The sequence below is a fragment of the Rhinolophus hipposideros genome, assembly GCF_964194185.1.
Source record: "Rhinolophus hipposideros genome assembly, chromosome: 17".
Lineage (NCBI taxonomy): Eukaryota > Metazoa > Chordata > Mammalia > Chiroptera > Rhinolophidae > Rhinolophus > Rhinolophus hipposideros.
The window spans coordinates 30,702,934-30,721,989 of NC_138063.1; the positions used below are offsets into that span (position 1 = coordinate 30,702,934).

Sequence of the window (19,056 nt, forward strand, 5' to 3'; positions counted from 1 at the left end):
TTTGTTTAAAAAAATTAGTCTCAAGGCACATACTCTATGAGAAAATTAGTTTCCACTATTGGGAATTACAAGGACATTTTAATGGCAGAATTAGACTACCTAATACAGGTCACAGTTTGTTTTCTTGGGTTTTGATTTAGGGTCATGACTATTAGTCCTGTCACTGTTATGATCCTGTATTTGATGTAAGATAGCTTTCAGCTGTACCCCAATTATTATTCCCAATAATAAGATGTGAAAGGCAAGATCACATAATGGTCAAGAGGACTCTGACACCAGACTGGCTAGGTTTGAACCCCTCCTTGCCCCTGTCTGTTGACTTTGGGGGAAGTTTCTTAATCAGTGGTTGTGTTTTAGTGCTTCATTATCTGTAACCCATGGATAATAAGAGTCTCTACCTGTGAAGATTAAACGGATCACTGAGAACAATAGTTGGCATATAGTAAGTAAGCACATCAAAATTTTGGTTAGGGCCCCATATACTAGTTGAAATCTAGAAATGTGTAAAGCTTATTTATCACAGTACCTACCCTCATTACAATTTAGCATTATTAATTTTTCAAGACCCAGTCAATAATAGCCAGGTAGACATTGGATTCCTTGCAGAAAACTTAGACCCTAAGAAAACATTGTCTTTTTTCCATTTGTTTTAACAATCTAGAAGGTTAACGAACTTTTATAGTAATAAAAGCGTAACTTGTTAACAGGTGGGAATTACTTATTTCAAGAATATTTTAAAAGGAAAAGCTGCTTTTAAAATACTTAGAATGATAGTAAGGAACTAAAAGATGTAAGATGGTATGGTATGTTAGATGACATTCACACCAAAGTATTTCCCAATAAAGATAAAACTTCTACAAACAGTCAAGGAAGTACAGCTCTATTAGAAGTGTATAGGGTAATGTGAACAGAAACAAGAAAGGATTTGATAGTTGGGTTTTACATTTTAAAAAATTATCAATTGCAAGATTAGATCGCAAGCTAAATTTAGGTATTTGTTTTCTAGAGGACAGATTAGGGCAGACCACTGAAATCTTTACCTGATTTGCACTCTGTGCCCTGGAGATGGTGGCAGCCTTGACTGATTTCCAAGTCCCGACATCATGGAATTTCTTGGACTTGTTTTTTAAAAGTATTTTTAAAAATTTTTGATTAGTACTTAATTAACTTTTCCTGTCTATCCTAGCAAAGAGCCCGAACCCCAGGGTAAGTGAAATGAAGTAAATTATGGTGGATCCTGAAAAATGAGAATCAAACCTTAATAGTTAAGTTGAAGACAGTTGCTTAAGAAAGACTTACATGTTAACATCTTGAGAGGCAAAGGACATAATAAAATACATGTCAAAGAACAAAACCATTTAGGGGTCTGCCGGAGACCAAATAAAAGGAATCAGGATTGTGAAGATTACTGTCAACCTAAGTGGTTCCATAGAATATGTTCTAAAGTTTGTTTTGATAGTATTTTGAGTGAAGATTACTAGCTTTACCTTCAACATTAATTTGTTCCTTTGTGACCCATTGGGAATCCATTAAAACTTTTCAAGAAAACATTTTTCAAATATCAAATTACTGCCAATTTTTATTACAAGAATTTAGAAAGCAGATATTCTGAGTTGGTTAAGGATAATAACTGAGTTCTTCAGATAATGGATATGAAGGGTATTGTTCTCAAAGGGTTGGATTATAGTCACAGCACCCAAAGCGTCTGTCGGGAAAGTTAGTATTTTTCTAAGAAAAAAAGTTCAAAACTTTCCAAATAATATGCTTAATACTCTTTCCTGATTCACTTTTTACTTTTTCATGCCTTCCTAAAACACTGGCAACATTTCTGCATTCTGCTGTTAGCCTGCTTCTCTTTCTTCCTGTAGATGTATGATTCCCAACCAGGGGAGGGAGGGTACATACCATCATCTTGGTGCACATTAGAATCATGGGATGTGGTGTGGTATGGATAATTCAGAAAATCACGGTATATAAATACCGTGTTCCGGTATATATAAACATTTTTCGGAAACAAACCACAAGAAGCAAAATTTGACAAGATCTTGGCTGATGATGGATGTACGGAAGATAAAGAGTGGGTAAGAGTGAGGCAAAGGGGTATAAACGATAGAAACACTGCCATGTATGCACTCATAAAAGTGATGGATTCCAACACATCTCAAGGTTTTAGACTATTTGTCCATGATAAAGCCCAAATCTAGTTCCAGCTGTGAATGCTAGAACACATATCCAAGTGCCTACTATTAGAAGTTCCAAGGATTACTCAACACTGTCCATGCTGAAAACCGAACTGTTTATCTTCCCCAAAGGAGTTTCTACCTGTCTGCTACCTCAGATAAAGGCACCTCCATCCAGCCACTCATCAAGTCCAAAACCTCATTATTATTTACATCACAACAATTGTGCTGATTTTTCTTATTACAAATTGTTTTTGTCTTTTGAATTAAGGTATGTGCATACAGTGTAGTTTGTGAAGTGTTCTACTATTCCTGACTTGGTCCAGGCACTAGTCCTTTCTTTCCTAGACAGTTGCAGTAAATTCCTAGCTGGGTTTATGCCTCAGGTCTATCCTTTTCTATACTGTATCTACACGAATCCCCTCACAACTGAAATGTGACCACATTTGGTAAGGGAATTCTTCACCTTACACCATGCTCTATGGTAATAATGAGTTGCCATGCATATATTATGCCTTTTATCCTCTGTGCCCTTTTATCTTGCTGTTCCATTGGCCTGTTGTGTTTTCCTCACCTCTTTGCACTTCTGAAAACCTTCCCTGAACTCAATGGGACAAAGACCTCCACCCTCTAATTCTTGTATGTCATAGGAAATGGTTTTTACCTCTGATGGAGCACATCGTACTTTATTATAACTTGTTTGCCCATTAAATTGTATGCTCTTACTAGGTAAGGGTTATGATTCATCTTTGTGTCCCAGTACAGTGACTGGCACATACTATAGTAGATACTCAAAAAATGTTTGATGAGCTGAAGTATGAAGTCAGTTGAGAACCTCGAGGTCAGTATCAAACAGAATGGTATATTCATTTGAAAAATGTAAATAATACTAAGTAAGAGCTAGAATCTCAGGTCAGAAGACTCAAACTGACATCAAATGATGGTATGTAAATTAGGTGCTACTTTACATGTAGGAGATGTATAAAAAGCAGTTATTATAAACAGTGTATGTTTATTTTCTATGCAGTTGCTTTTGACCCTCTTGCACATGTTTTTGACCCTCATCACACATGTTCATCACTGAGACCATCATATTTGCATTAGTAGATATCAAATTGGTCTTCCTAGGAAGTCAGGTTTGAATTGCTTGGAGAGTGTATTGTATGAACTTGGTATTTCCTGCAAGTAGAATGACCGGCCCACCTTATAACTCATATACCGTGTAACTTATCCATTGAAAGTACACAGTTTTTAGTATATTCACAGAATTTTGCAACCATCACTACAACTTACAACTTTAGAACATTTTTGTCTACCCAACAGGAAACCTTACCCATTTTGACTCCATCCCACCCCAAGCCCTAAGCAAACACAATGTCATTTCTGTCTCTATGGATTTGCTGCTTCTGGACATTTCACAAAAATGGAGCCATACAGTACATGGTCTCTTCGGCTTCTTTCATTTAGCATCATGTTTTCAGTGGTCTTCTATGTTGCACCATATATCAGTACTTCATTTTTTTTTATGGCCAAATAGTATTACATTAGAGATACACCATATTTTGTTTCTCTGTTTAGTCAGTTGATGAATATTTGGGTATTTTTCTACCTTTTGGTGCTTATCAGTTATGTTGCTATTAACATTCATGTGTGAATTTTTGTGTGGACATACAATTTCATTTCTCGTATTTTCCTAGGAGTAGAATTACTGGATTATATAGTAACTCTGTAAGACTTTTTCAGGAACTGCCTGACTATTACCCACATTGGCTGCACCTTTTGACATTATCACCAGCTGTAGATGAGGCTTCCAGTTTCTCCACATTCTTGCCAGCACTTGTTTGCTTTTTTGATTATTGCCATTCTGGTGGATATGAAATGATATCTCATTGCGGTATTGATTTGCATCAAAAGCCTTTTAAACCCACAGAATAGCCAGAATTCTATATATTTGCAGTAAAAACAATATAAATTTAGTATGTATTGCTAAGGAAAGGGGCTTAATTTTTTAATGGTTTGGCTTTGAGGCACTTTTTTTTTTATTTAAAATTTTAAAATTCAGGTCCTTCCACTTTGGGGCTGGAACAGAATTAAATTTATAAAACGTTATCTAAGTCAAAACACAAAATAAGTTTTTTGAAAGCTGTTTTTGCAAGTGCAGGTTTAGTTGTAAAAGAGTGAGAAGAATGTGAAAAGGATTTATAAAACTTGTAGTGGCTTTGCCTATCGATTGGTTTATCAAATTAGGCTGCCACCTCTGACTTTCCCTGATACATGTGTGTCACCGGTCCGTGTTTGCATTTTCTTTTTCGTGCCTAGGGTAATTTTTGGTTTACTAGTAGAATAAAGAGAGAGATTTCTCTTTTTCCCCCAGCTTTATTGAGGTAAAATTGACACATAAAACTGTATATATATAAAGTATACAATGTGATTATTTGACACGTACACTTTGTGAAACGATTACCACAGTCAGGTCACATCCATCACCTGACTGTGTGTGTGTGTGTGTGTGTGTGTGTAGAACACTTAGGGTCCACTCTCAGCAAATTTCAAGTACACAACACAGTATTAACTAGGCACCATGCTGTGCATTAGATCTCCAGAGCTTATTCATCTTATAACTGAAGGCTTGTAGCCTTTTTACAAGCGTCTCCCCCTCTCTCCCCTCCCCCGCCATCCCAGCCCCTAGTAACCACCATTCTGCTCTATTTCTATAAGTTCCCCCTTTTTTTTTTTTCAAAGATTCCACATGTGAGATTATACAGTATTTGTTTTACTCTGGCTAATTTTACTTAGCATAATGTCTTTTAGATTTGTCTATCTTGCAAATGGCAGGATTTCCTTTTCTCATGGCTGAACAATATTTCATTGTATGTATATGTACCACAGCTTCTTTATCCATTCCTTTGTAGACAGAGACTTAGGTAGTTTTCATATCTTGGCTATTGTGAATAATGCTGCAGTGAACATGGGGGTGCAGAATCAGTATCTTTGAGGTACTGATTTTGTTTCTGAGGTCAGTGTTAGATGTTTGTTCTAACACTGGGAGGGCACCTCCCAGCTGTCTTATTCCCCACGTGTCCTGCAAACTAGTTGGTCTGCAGGTTAGCCTCTGGTACGAAATCGCCTCCCAGTTGCCTTTCCCGCAGCTTCCACTGTTCTTGATAGTACCCTTAGGCTTGAACTTCTTGCTCTGTTGTTATACATAAAGTCAGTTCCTTTGTGAAGAGTTGAGGATCTACCTGTTTTATGGCCTCCTTCTCTAAGGAAAAATGTTTGAGTCAGGGGTCTGGAACTCGGAGTGGGGACAATCTGGGGACAAACGCATGCTTTATTTGAGTGATACCCTGCTGTAGGAACTGAGCTCTTCTCTAAGGGGAGGGGTGCAACAGCCTGTGTTCCTCTCAGCCTGCCTTTCTGGTATTGATCACCCGCACCTGAGTTGGGGGCAAGGGTCATCAGTGCCCCAGTATTCTCCGCTTGCCACGTCTAAGGTGGACCTTCTGTTTCATGAATGGGGGCTGAGTAGAAGGGAGGCCCCAGGCTCTTAACGAGGCTCTCCTGAGACTTGGCTTTAGCAACAGGTAGCTGGGAATAGGATGGGAAATGCTGGTGTCCTGCTCTTCACAGGAATAAAGCCCTTTTGGAGCTGCAGGGAGAGGGGTCCCAGTGTTCTTGGCTGCGGGAGCTTGGAGTCTGCCTTGATGAGCTGGGAGTGGGGAGAAAGGCAGGGTCCTGCTTTAGATATCACGGACTCTTCCCTTTCTTGTTGAAGTTTCATAGATTTTCTGAAATAGATGTTTCTTCATATGTTCTTGGCCCTGGATCATGCAATCAGGTAATTATCAGGGTTCATCCAGTTTCGTCTTCAGCCTAACATCAGACGGTTTACTGCAGCTACTTAAACCTTCTGTCTGTAGGATGAAAGTCTGCCTGTGACAGTAGCAAAAAGCTTTTGACTACTACTTTTGTTCCTAATTTGGGAAAAGATGATTTCACATGTTTGTGAAGGATAGTCACTCTTCTCATAGTATTATTGAGAGGATTAAATGAGGACATATTTTAATGTCTAGCATATAACAGACATTCAAAAAATGGCAGCTTTTGTTAATGTTTACCAATTTCTTGTTTGCAGTATATGCCAGGGGGCTGAAGGCTTTTAATTTACACATATCATTTGAATCAAAAGATTAAGAGAAATCTTAATTGAATAGCTTACCTGGATGCGAGAAATTAGGGTGGGCAGTAATGACCACTAACGGCACAGGACATTGCTCAAAACATCCGGCCTCAAGAGGAGCGGAGAGTAATTGCTTTGGAGCATGTTTAAACAGCATCTGAGTATTTTGTGCTGACCACAGAGTGCTTTAGATATTATTTATTCAAGAACGATTCAGCTAAGAACAGTGAGACAGATGGAGATGTGTATCTGCCCTCACACTAGCTAGCGTGTTCTGAGGGAGAAATGTGCTAAATGTGGAGATGGGTAATGACATCCTATTGAGAAGTATGGATGTCGAATGTGAAATACCCCGGTGCTTATCTTTTGTATGTCACTGTGAGCTGCTATGCTGAAGCTTACCCAGTGTCCCAGTCTGTACCACTGGTAAAGCGGAAAAGGGAAGAGAAAAATCATACCTTGAGATTATAGAAAACTATAATTATTAAATTCTCTGACTCTGCCTTGATCTTCATGATAGATTAGAAATGCAGGGACATGTAAGATATGGAAAGAACTGACACCTCATCTGTGTACCCAAAGCTGTCCTTGACTTCCCCAGCTTTCAACCTTGCTTGCTTTGTCTGCCAATGGGCCCAGTTCCCCAGGTTTCAGAAACCTTCTTTCCCCATTCTCGTATAGCAGTTGGATTACATTATAGTAATTCTGAAAATCCCTTTCCCCAGGTATAGTTATTCTTTCAAAGTGGAGGCTCATTTGTATGAAGAAACCTCACTAGTTTGATTTCATTTTAGGCAGAAAAACTGTAGAGAAGTGGTTCACAATTCTTGACTGTATTAGCTTCGTTTTGGGAGCTTTTACAAAATTCACAAGCTCTGGACCTGCTTCCATAGATTCTCATTTAATGGACATGCAGTGGGGCTGGAATTCTCTTGGAACATCTGATTTCCTTCAAAAATTTCCTAGGTGATTTGGATGTGCAGTCAAAGTTGAGAAACACTAAAGAAGGTCTCTTCGCTGATAGGCCTTCTACACAAAATGAAAGCTGATCACTCACCTGCTCTGTTTTCTTTGTGAGATCAGCTTTGGTCAGAGGGAGGGAAAAGGTTCTAGTCTTTCTAGAAGGAAGAATACCCATTTTCTAGATCCCCCATTACATTCTGCCTCCACTAGGTGTTGGAGTATAGAAGGATTTTTCTCCCCATGTGGGAATCAGGGGACTACAATTAAAGGGAGATAATCCCACTACAGAGAATTGGCTGTTTCCCTGTAAATCCAACATGATCTTGATTAGTATCCAGTCTCTGAATCCTTGAGCTACTGTTTGCAGGGTTTCTTGAACTTTTTTTGTGCCACTGGAATCCTTTAGTCTGGTGAAGACTCGGACCCCTTCTCAAGTTTTAAATATTTTAAGTGTAGAAAATAAAATGCATAGCATTACAGAAGAAAGTTGTATTAAAGTATAGTTACTGAAATAATAAAATTTGTACAATAATGTGTTCCTATGTTGACACATTAAATAACATTTAATCGTTGGTCTAATAACTACCATGATTTCAAAGTAGTGATAAATGTAAACAGTATTTCAAGATAGCTGTACAATACTAATGTAATATGGAAGCAACTGGTTTCTATTGGAGACAAATGCACAGGTAGTGATAATAGTCCTGTGGTTTGTTGCCAACATTCCCAATAGAACACTGCTAAATTTTAGTTTAGGTTTGTGAAAATAAATACGTGATTTTTCTTATCCAAGCTTAAGGACACCTGAAAATCTCATATGCTGAGGTTAAGCATATTAATATGTTAGTTTTCTTTATACACATGTGACACAACAGCTTAAGATTGTGTTGTTTTTGTAATAATAATACAGTTTTCCCAGTTGTCCATTTCTGAAATCCTTTTCGATCCTAAAGCTCACATCGTAATCATCTTTTTTATTCAGCATTAACTGAGTGTAGTACCAGATTTTACAAAGAGCATCAGCTACAACTGCCAGACGCTAATGAAAGTTATTTGATGTTACAGGAATACAAGCGCAAGTTAGCCCGAGTTTCCCTGGTGCGCAAAGAACTCAGGTCCCGGATCCAGAGCCTGCCAGACTTATCTCGATTGCCCAATGTCACTGGCAGCCACATGCATCTGCCTTTCGCGGGGGACATCTACAGTGAAGATTAACGACCAGTCTCTTTCCAGGGCCCAGGACTTTGCAGGAGATGGAGACAGGTTAGGTAGATAGTCCTGTAGCGTTATTTTTGTATATTGTTGAGAGAGTGACACTAACAAAACAAAAAAAAAAAAAAAAAAAAAAAAAGGAGTAATTTATAAAATTGTTTAAAATGTTGGTTTGTTTACTATTTTATTGGTAAGTTAACATGACTTAGTTCAAAGTGATGATCTCTGTGTTAATAATAAGCTCACAAATAGTGATTATTTTCAAAAGATCTTTTGTAAATTTTTTTGATCCAGGGCCTTGTGAGAAATTCCATGTTTCTATTTCTTCATGTATTTTCAAATGTTTTTCTTTATTTTCTTCGTTATCTAATCACTGTATAGTATGTAATTCTTAAAGGGTAAGAACTAATCAGGAGTTGATTGAGACTTCATTAAGGTATAGTTAGGACTTGATTGTAGAAGGGACTAAATGTTCCAACTTAATCTTTACCCTTCTCCTCAACCAAAATATCAGTTCTGTGCCTCTTGAGGCCTTTGATTTCCTTATTTCCTGGGGCATTTAACACTAACCATGGATGTCACTTTTAGGGTCAGATCAGAGCTCAGAGAACTTTTCCCTAATAGCACCACAAGGGTTCCATTCCAACCGCCAGTGTACAATAAGAGGAGTGTTTAAATAGGGACCCCACTGATTAAACTGTTTAGAATTATGTGATAAAATTAATATGAAATGCTTTGGAAATGTTATAAATTTTTACATTCTACCAAGAGGACAACTTTCGTTCTGGAACTGATTTCTATATGTCAGATCAGTCTCCTTTTAACATAAAGCCATCTATGGGATTAAAAGAAACAAAATAATGATTCTTTTATTATTCCCTTAGTCGTTTAACTTTAAAAACAATGGTATTTTTAGCTCTAATATCTCAAGAACATAATATTCATTAATGTTCAGTAAAGTAGCCTGGAACGTTTTTAATGGTTCCTTAAGGTTTTCGAATGACTGTATATTTGGAAATTAAGCAGTGCTACACTACAGGGTAGATCTGGTAAATATTATATTTGTATATTTAGAATAACTGCAACAAATGTACTTTTACCTTTTACTTCTAACCCTGTGTGTTAGAGCAGTTGCATGCTCTCCTGCTTTCTTTTTAAATCACGTTGTTAAGCTGTGGATTTGTACTCAATAATGACTTAGGATAAACGTTTTTCTTCATTCATTACTTTATAAGACATTTTTCTTTTCATTGTAAGCAGATTCAAATTAGATAGTCAATAAAACATCTTTAAATCCCACAAGCCAATTATGCCTCAGTAGTCTGAATGGCTTCACTCTTTCTTCTTCAGTGTTAGAGATTGTAGTTAAAATGAATTTATATGTGAAACAGAAGGCTAATATTTATTTTTAATAACCAGTAATTTTGGCAGCTGTGCTTCTAACAATTTGACCTCTCTCCAAAGCAGAGACACGTATAAGTAGTCTCCATTCATGTATGGCTAATAATATTCCAAAGTTTTTTTAGTCACCTTTTGGGAGTCGGGACACATTTTCTCACAGAAAACTCATCTGGGAACTGAATCCACTTAATCATGAATGTCGTTCATGTTGACGTGAGTTAATGTAGCTGACAAAGTACTAACAGTAGATCCTGACCAACATTTGTAACATTATACCATCGCTCTAACTAAGGAAGTGGTATATAGCAGCCAGACTCACACATTGGGATGTCTGTCTTACGTACCTGTCCCTCAGTGTAGAATATGTAAAAATGATGTAGCTTGGAAGGTGTGGTAACAAGTGCACAATTATAAAAACCTAGTTATACCTGTTATAAAAGTATACCACGTAAGTTAGGTTAAAGTGAAAGCAAAAACTTGTATATTAATTTATTTTCAACATCTTGACCTTATTTATGACCTGCTAAAGTGGTGATTTAGCCATTCAAAGTATATTTTTTTTCCATTGGAAACTAATTTATAAACTATGTACTCCTGGGAAGATTTGAAATCTATTAGAAGTTTGTTGAAATATTTTCACCGTGTAAGACAGACTTCTTAGATACTGATTTTAATGCCAATATCTACTCTGAATATTTATTATAAAAATGTATTATTTTTTTAAAGAGCTTGATGCGATTTGTGATAAGTGGTCTATTCAACTTGAATCCTACCCCCAATCCCAACCTTTGACCAATTCTCCTCAAACCTTCAGTTGTTGGTTAATTCACTAACCGGAAACATAAATGATGTGATTTGGTTTAGAAGCTACGTGTTCCGCCTTGTGATAGTTAACATGGTACGCCTTAGCAGTAGTCTTCTTTTCTAAAAGGTAGACTACTTCTCAAGACATAGGGTTAGATGGGGGTACTATAATACCAAATTCTAAATCATGAGCATTTACTCCACTGTGTGTGGGAAGCAAATCATGCATCTTTGAGTGCATTTTGGACTGGCCCCTCAAACGAAAAGCATATCACCACACTTGGAGTAGGGGTACTGTGGTTTGAATGGATACCGTCACTCTTTTCTCCACAAACAGTGCAGAGAGCTCTCTGGAGTGGCAATTTGAACAGATTCCCTGGCATTCCCTCTCCTCCTTCCATCACTACAGTAAGTAAAATAAACACCTGGGGGAACCCAGGAGTCTGAAAAAAATCAGCTGTGCTCAGTAGCCAACCTCCCCGTCTAGGAAAACCAGTCCAGATGCAGCTATTCTGGTACCTTTTCTCACATGCACTCTGAATCAGGGTTTTTCTATAAGAACTTCGGAATCAGAAAAAATAAGGATGATGATTTCATCATGTAGATTTGCAAAACTAAAAGGAGAAAACTAGGTTGTCACTGTAGATGAACAATTCATCTATTAGTTATTGGACTGGTTCTGAGAAATCTTTCGAATGAAAAAACTCAAAAGTACAAATTAATTGGGAAAGCTAGAATGTCCTTTCTGAATTTTCCATTCTAAAAATTTATATTATATGAAATAGCATAAAGCTACTAAACTGCTTTATATTCTATTAAGAAATAGCTCCTAAAGATGTAGTTTTGTTTCATAGTTGTTGCACTATATGAAAGCTTTTTAAAGTGTAAACCCCATTCTTTGTAGAAAGGGAGCATTGAGTTACTTACTGAATTTACTTACATAGAGCATGTGCTGCCATCTGTAATTCCAGCCATCCACACGAGTCTCTTCTGAGGTGAAGTTTCCGTTTCTTTACCCCTTTTGGTTTGGCTGTATCTGATGACAGTATAAGATGTTCTTAATAAAGTTTTATGTTCCTTTTGAAATGCGTAGATTATTTTTGTGAATCTGATTAATTGGGTATGGGGTGGGGAGGGGAGAGATGAATGGATTGGGAAGGAAGGAAGTTATTGGAAGTACTCAGTGATGTTATGGTGGAGAAACTGCTGAAGGACGTTCCTCTTGGCCAATGGTTCAAATTTGAGGGAGCATCACTTGGAGAGCTTATTGAGCTGTAGATTGTTGGGCCCCAGACCAGAGCTTCTGAAGGAAGGCCTGATGGTTTACATTTCTAACAATGTGAGGCTAGTGACACTGGGATTAGGGACCACATGTTGACAACCTGGTCTACACCAACTTTTGAAGTCCGCGACTTGCTTCACGATTTAAAATTACAGGTAAAAGTGAAGTATAGGCTTTACAGTTCATTATATAGCAAGTTCCTTATGGGCAGAGAACAAGACCAAATCTTCTTTTGTGACACTCTGCTCAGTAGTGCTGGTTTTTTTGGTTTGTTTTTTTGTTTTTTTTAGTTTTTTGTTTTTTTAGTGGTTTCTGTTTTTCTTGTTTTTTTTTTTTTTTTTTATTAGTTTCAGGTGTACCTTAAGTGCTTCTGAGTGAACAGTTTCACTTACCGTGTTTCCCTGGAAATAAGACCTAGCCGGACCATCAGCTCTAATGCATCTTTTGGAGCAAAAATTAATATAAGACTGGGTATTATAATTATATTTTATATTAATTATATTATATTTATATCATTAAAGACCCAGTCTTATATAAGACCCGATCTTATATTAAAATAAGACCGGGTCTTATACTAATTTTTGCTCCAAAAGACACATCAGAGCTGATGGTCCGGCTAGGTCTGATTTTTGGGGAAACACAGTAGTACATTGAACTCCTTCTTTAGAGTACAGGACTTTCTACCACACCTTGAATTTAAAGCCCAATTGGGGAATACTAGAAATCTGAGTGTTTCTAGAGCAGTGTTTGCCGTACTTCTTTAATAAAGCTCACTTGGGACATTTGTAGGAAGGGTGCATACCAACTGAATCAGAATTTTGATTCTTATCACGTAGAAAGTTTGGGAGATGTAGTGCTTTGGCCAGTACCCTGGTTCTCCATTCCTGGATGGGAGAATTATATACATCTATATACTGTAAATGTAATTCCAAGATATTGAAACAAAAACCCAAAATATGGATAATTAACACCATTACCCAATCTTTACAGCTTTGTGTGATTTTTTTCCCTAGGTTCAGAATGAAATGATGAAATAATCTGAAATGACTATGAGCTAATGACCAGTCTGGAGATTTTATATATTTAAAAGTTAAGAATTCAAAGACATACTTTAAATATTATAAATTGGATGTATATTTGATGTATCTGTGATTGCATATTAAAGTTAGTAAGAAAATGTTATCTAAAAAGCTGTTAGGTCTGAAAAGATAAATTTTTTTTTTTGAAAAGATAAATTTAAAAAAATTTCATATGAAGACAAAATTAAAAGGACTTAATAAGATTGAATTGAATATATTAAAAATTGTATAAACACCTGTACAGTTGCATTCTCCTTTGTTAACTTGAATGACAATTGATCATTGTACCCAAGATTTATAGCCATTATTTTGGGATGCACAATTTATAAAAGTATGTTGATTCCAAACTTGCTAATTTCCATCCTGGAGAAAAGTAAAAGATAACTTGGAATTATTCCAGTAACTTCTGTATTTATGAGGTCAGACAATTAAATTTGCAAACTTGTTGTATCAATGTTGCTAACCTTTATGTCAGAAGGATTATTCATTATGAATTTGTACCAACCGGACAGTAAACTAAGTTTACTATTTGGAAGTGCTGAAAAGGCTGTGTGAAAAAGTTAGATGACCTAAAGTTTTCGCCAACCATGCGTGGCTCTTGCGTCACGACAATGTACCAGCTCACATGGCACTGTCTGTGAGGGAGTTTTTAGTCAGTAAACAAATAGCTGTATTGGAACTCCCTCCCTACTCACCTGATCTGGCCCCCAATGACTTCTTTCTTGAAAATAAAGGAAATATTGAAAGGAAGACATTTTGATAACATTCAGGACATCAAAGGTAATACAGCAGCTCTGATGACCATTCCAGAATGAGTTCCAAAATTGCTTTGAAGGGTGGACTAGGTGCTGGCATCGGTACATACCTTCCCAAGGAAGTACTTTGAAGGTGACCGTAGTGATATTCAGCAATGCGGTATGTAGAACTTTTTCTAGGATTAGTTCGTGAACTTAATTGTCACAACTCATATATCTTGTACTTATAGATTAAGCCAATACAGGAAGATCCAGCCAAGCCTGGTAGGATCCCTTGTACAAAACTTTTGAGACTGAACCACTTGGATTTTCTGCATTTCATGAAGTGACTTCATCAGACATATTTCCCTTAACCTCCAGTACATGCCTCCTCAAGAAAGCAGTTATCAAAGTAAGTTTGTCACTTGTGAGAACACAAAACTGTCTTAAATTAAACATGAGTTTAAGCAACTGGACAGAAGATGTACTAGGCAAGTGTTGATATTGTTGAGGAAAAATTATTCTAACACTTGTTAAAAGGGTAAGGTAGACTTTATTAAGGACTTTGCAATAGGTATCAAGACTATCCCAAAAAGGATACAAAAACACAGGGCTCAACTCTGAATATGACAGAGACAGCTGGGGATTTATGGCCAAGGAGCAGAGTGAAGGGATCAATGGATGGAAAATTACTAAGAGGAGACATCAAAGGTAGGAGATTCTTGCCAAACTTACTTAACAGGATTGTTGCTGAAGGCAGGCCAAGATGATCATATATCGAGCGGGGGGGAATGCTCGTTAAATTGCTTAGCAGAATTCTTGCTAAAACTGAGCTAGGGAGGCCCAAGACAGAGTCCAAGAATAAGGCCCAGTTGAAAAGAGGGCTCAGAGAACTGTCAAAAGGTTAGTCTAGAAGAGATTCTATGAGTCTTTGTCAATATAATCACAATAAAAATATTTTCACAAATAAAACAATTGGCCTACATCATTAGTGAGGTGCATTCAAAGGACAGCCACCATAGGCTACATCTTATTCTTCAGATAGTGGTTGGTGTTGATACTCATATCTTACAGGTTTTTTAAATCAGTGATAATAGCACAAATTGCTGGAGCACTATCAATATGCCATCCACTCTTTTTTTTTTTTAAAGATTTTATTGGGGAAGGGGAACAGGACTTTATTGGGGAACAGTGTGTACTTCCAGGACTTTTTCCAAAGTCAAATTGTTGTCCTTTCAATCTTAGTTGTGGAGGGTGCCGTTCAGCTTCAAGTTGTTGTCCTTTCAGTCTTAGTTGTGGGGGGCGCAGCTCAGCTCCAGGTCCAGTTGCAGTTGCTAGTTGCAGGAGGCGCAGCCCACCATCCCTTGCGGGAGTCGAAACGGGGAACCTTGTGGTTGAGAGGACGCGCTCCAACCAACTGAGCCATCCGGGAGCTCAGAGGCAGCTCAGCTCAACATGCCGTGTTCAATCTTTAGTTGCAGGGGACGCTGCCCACCATCCCTTGCGGGATTCAAGGAATCGAACTGGCAACCTTTGTGGTTGAGAGCCCACTGGCCCATGTGGGAATCAAACTGGCAGCCTTCAGAGTTAGGAGCATGGAGCTCGAGCCACCGGGCCAGCCCCTGCCATCCATTCTTGTAGGTGCTTTTCATGTATCATCTCATTCAGTCCTCACAGCATCTTTCCGAAGTACTATCCTCATTTTACATATAAGGAAACAGACTCAGAAATTAAGAGTCTGCCAAAGATTAGTTCATAAATAGCACAGCCAGGTTCTGCAGGGCAGGACCACAAAGACTAGTAGGCTGTACTGTATGAAACAAGTAATTCTTAGAATTAATAATTTTAATTAAAGGAATAATTGTATGATTTATCAACTATTGTTTGGTTGAAGGGTTAAAACATTCAACTGGGCATTTGGTAATGTTAGAGTTAAATTTTAAATATGAGAACTCAGGATTTTTAAGAATTTGTTTTCCAGCTCTGCTTCTGGCGTGGTCTAGTATAGAAATACCATTTCTATCCCTCAGTAAAAGTATCCCCAACATCCTAATTTTGCGTCACTACTCATGTCAGCTCAAAAGTAATAGGGTTTCGCCCTCTGGGGTGAAAAGTTAGAGGAAGAGCGGTTCTTTCCTTTCTGCTGTAGGCCCGAGTGGCTGCTGTCGAAATGGGCAAGTTTATGAAACCTGGGAAAGTGGTGCTGGTCCTGGCCGGACGCTACTCCGGATGCAAAGCAGTCATCGTGAAGAACATTGATGATGGCACTTCAGACCGCCCCTACAGCCATGCTCTGGTGGCTGGAATTGACCGCTATCCCCGAAAAGTGACAGCTGCCATGGGTAAGAAGAAAATTGCCAAGAGGTCAAAGATCAAATCTTTCGTGAAAGTTTATAACTACAATCACCTCATGCCTACAAGGTACTCTGTGGATATCCCCTTGGACAAAACTGTTGTCAACAAAGATGTCTTCAGAGACCCTGCTCTGAAACGCAAGGCCCGATGGGAGGCCAAGGTCAAGTTCGAAGAGAGGTATAAGACTGGCAGGAACAAATGGTTCTTCCAGAAGCTGCGGTTTTAGATCTTTTTTGCTTCAGTCATTAAAAGTCAAAAAAATAAAAAATAAATAAAATAAAAGTAATAGGGTTTCTTGGAGAGTGGCTGCTGCCATGTCTTAGGGCCGAGGGTGGTCCTGGGACTTTTCTTTGCAAGAAAGCAAGGAGGCTGCTTTCAGAGTTCTGATGCAATTGAAGGAATAAAGAAGTCAGCTTAAAAGGTGCTCTCATTGGCCAAGATGTAACCATCTGAGCATCAAAGTAGAAAATAAAGATTGTACTTAATTAAAGCTAGTCTGTGAAAAATTGTCTCAAAATTGGGATTTTTTTCAAATACTTAGTATTATATGCAAATTGACTTTTACTCGGAAAAATTCCTATTTATATTTCATTATAAGCTTAGTCTCAGGCCAGACAGAAACATATTGAACACTTTTGAGGTCTGCTTTGGGGTTACAGGCCCCAGAGGTAAGACCGGGAGGCATCCAGGCACGAATCTCATTCGGCCCCTGTGTGAGAAGAGCTATGCAGAGGCAGGTATAGGGTGCCTTGCAAGTCCAGTAGAGGCACCTGAGTTAAGCTTGTGGTCAGTTTTGACCATTTCTGTGTATATTATATATCAATGAAATGGTTTACTAAAGAAAAACAAAGTGCCAACTGGAAGGAACCATTAGAGGGAGAGGCTGAAGGTGAAGGCAGGACTATTCCATTGACCAAGCCTCGAGTCAGAGGAAGGGTGACATCCAGGCTAGAGGGCCCGACTAGCCCTGTTCGGTAGGCTGCCTTTTTTTTAACCTAACAGGAGAGAAGCAAGCAAGAGAGGCATCGGTGAGAAAATGAGGGAACTCGGCTTTAAAGCAGAGCAATGTCTCCAATGTGCAATTGTACTTTGAGTCCCAGTTCATCCACTGGCGCTGCCCCTCTCCGTGTTGATATACTTAGGAACATTAAACGTCACCATTGTCCTTTTTGCAGTTAAAGCCCAAGGGGCTGTGCTGAGGGTGAGAATAATGGATAGCATGAACTAGGACGAGTTGAACATGATTTTAGCCTATAGATCAGCTCTGTGACACCAGAGTTCTTTGTGATACTGAGACAATTATTAGATCCTCATTCCCTCTTGCCCCTTTTCCACATATTCCTGTTGATTTGGTTTTCTCTCTCAGGGTTCTGCTCATCCCTTCCCTGTCTGGCTCACGAGGTCCCCTTTTCATCCTCACGATGGCTGCCTTTAGTTTAGCATAGGCTTGCTGCAGTCCACAGGCAGTGGTGCTTGCTGTTCCTGGCTCCACATCTCGTGACATTTGGGTTTCCACTTGTTGGCTATTAATAATGCTGCAATGAATATTCATATGCCAGATTTTGTGTAGACATGCTTTCAGTCCTCTTGGGGATATACCTAGGAGTGCGCTTGCTAGCCATTTATTTTCTTTGGAGAATTGTCTGCTCAGATTTTTTGTCCAAGTTTTGTCTTTTTATTATTGCTTTTTAAGAGTTCTTTAACAGATACATAATTTGCAAATATTTCCTTCCATTTTGTGGGTTATCTTTTCACTTTCTTGATGGTATCCTCATTTGAAGCACACATCTTTAATTGTGATGTAGTCAAATTTGTTTTTGTTTGTACTTTTGGTCTTATATCTAAGAAACCATTGCTTAATCTAAGGTTCTGAAGATTTAGTCTTATTTTCTTCTAAAAGTTTTGTATCCACACTATAATTTTAATAACTTCTTTAGAGATACCCAAAGGCCCTTTCTGCCAAACAGAGAAGAAAGTCACGGATCCATGGTATTCTTCACTTGCAGCTAAGGATATGTAAAAACTCTCCACCTACCGTAGGAGTTCCTACTTTTGCTAGTTCTTATCCACTTCCCAGTAATGTGGCTGGAAAAGATCTTAGTTCTAAACCTAGTGTGGAACAATTGGGTTAAGGAACTGGAATTAAAATGTTGTAGTGTAGGAATATTTGCAGAGCTTGTGCTATGTGCTGGGCAGGAAACTAGGTGCTAGTGGCCCAGGTGAAATCACACAGACCTGCACAGAGCTCATAGGCAGTTAGAGACACAATCAGAAACAAACTACAGAGTCACCAGCTCTGTTAATAAAAAAAGTGTCCCCTCATAATGCAGTGGGGTTGGAGCAGACAGCAGTTTCCAAAACCATGTGCAAAAGCCCAAAGCTGGCAAGAAGATGGTATGTTCTGAGAACTGCAAAGAGCTCACTATGGCTGAGTGATCAGGGAGAGGGGTAAGCAAACAGAAGAGCAAGAGTTCAAGAGAAACAGATGTTCCAATGAGAAGTTAGCCAGAAAGGGGAATTATGTCATGACCAAAGTTTTATGCTAGGTGCTGTGGACACAAAGGGAAGGCCCAGCCCTGCAGCCTGTGGCTTAGTCTCAAGTTCAGAATGATGATATCACCATCCCTCTTTAATACTGACACTAGCTGGTGTAATTTCACACAACTACAAGACCTATTCATTAATAACCTTGACTTTTCAGTTTACCAAGCCGTATGGGAGAAAAATAAGTTTTAAATTGTAAGCAGCAGAAAGGCTTGGAAACAGATCATAGTTTCTAAATTACTATTATATTATAATAATATAATAATATTATAAATAATATTATAAATATATTAAGTAATAATTATACTAATATATTATAAAT

General features: G+C 38.1%; 2 protein-coding genes across 2 annotated transcripts in view; both read left to right on the forward strand.

The window, feature by feature from the left end:
• Nucleotides 1–9,842, forward strand: part of RPRD1A (regulation of nuclear pre-mRNA domain containing 1A) — a 58,751-nt gene extending 48,909 nt beyond the window's left edge. The window contains exon 7 of the mRNA XM_081078043.1: nucleotides 8,389–9,842. Coding sequence (XP_080934169.1) covers nucleotides 8,389–8,538 — 150 coding nt within the window. The 3' untranslated portion in view covers nucleotides 8,539–9,842. The remainder of the gene's footprint in view (nucleotides 1–8,388) is intronic.
• Nucleotides 9,843–12,672: 2,830 nt separating this feature from the next.
• On the forward strand, nucleotides 12,673–16,438 carry LOC308509897 (large ribosomal subunit protein eL27-like). Its single transcript, XM_081078419.1, has one exon. The coding sequence runs from the start codon at nucleotides 16,006–16,008 to the stop codon at nucleotides 16,414–16,416; it is 411 nt and encodes a 136-aa protein (XP_080934545.1). The 5' UTR covers nucleotides 12,673–16,005; the 3' UTR covers nucleotides 16,417–16,438.
• The last annotated feature ends 2,618 nt before the right edge of the window (nucleotides 16,439–19,056 follow it).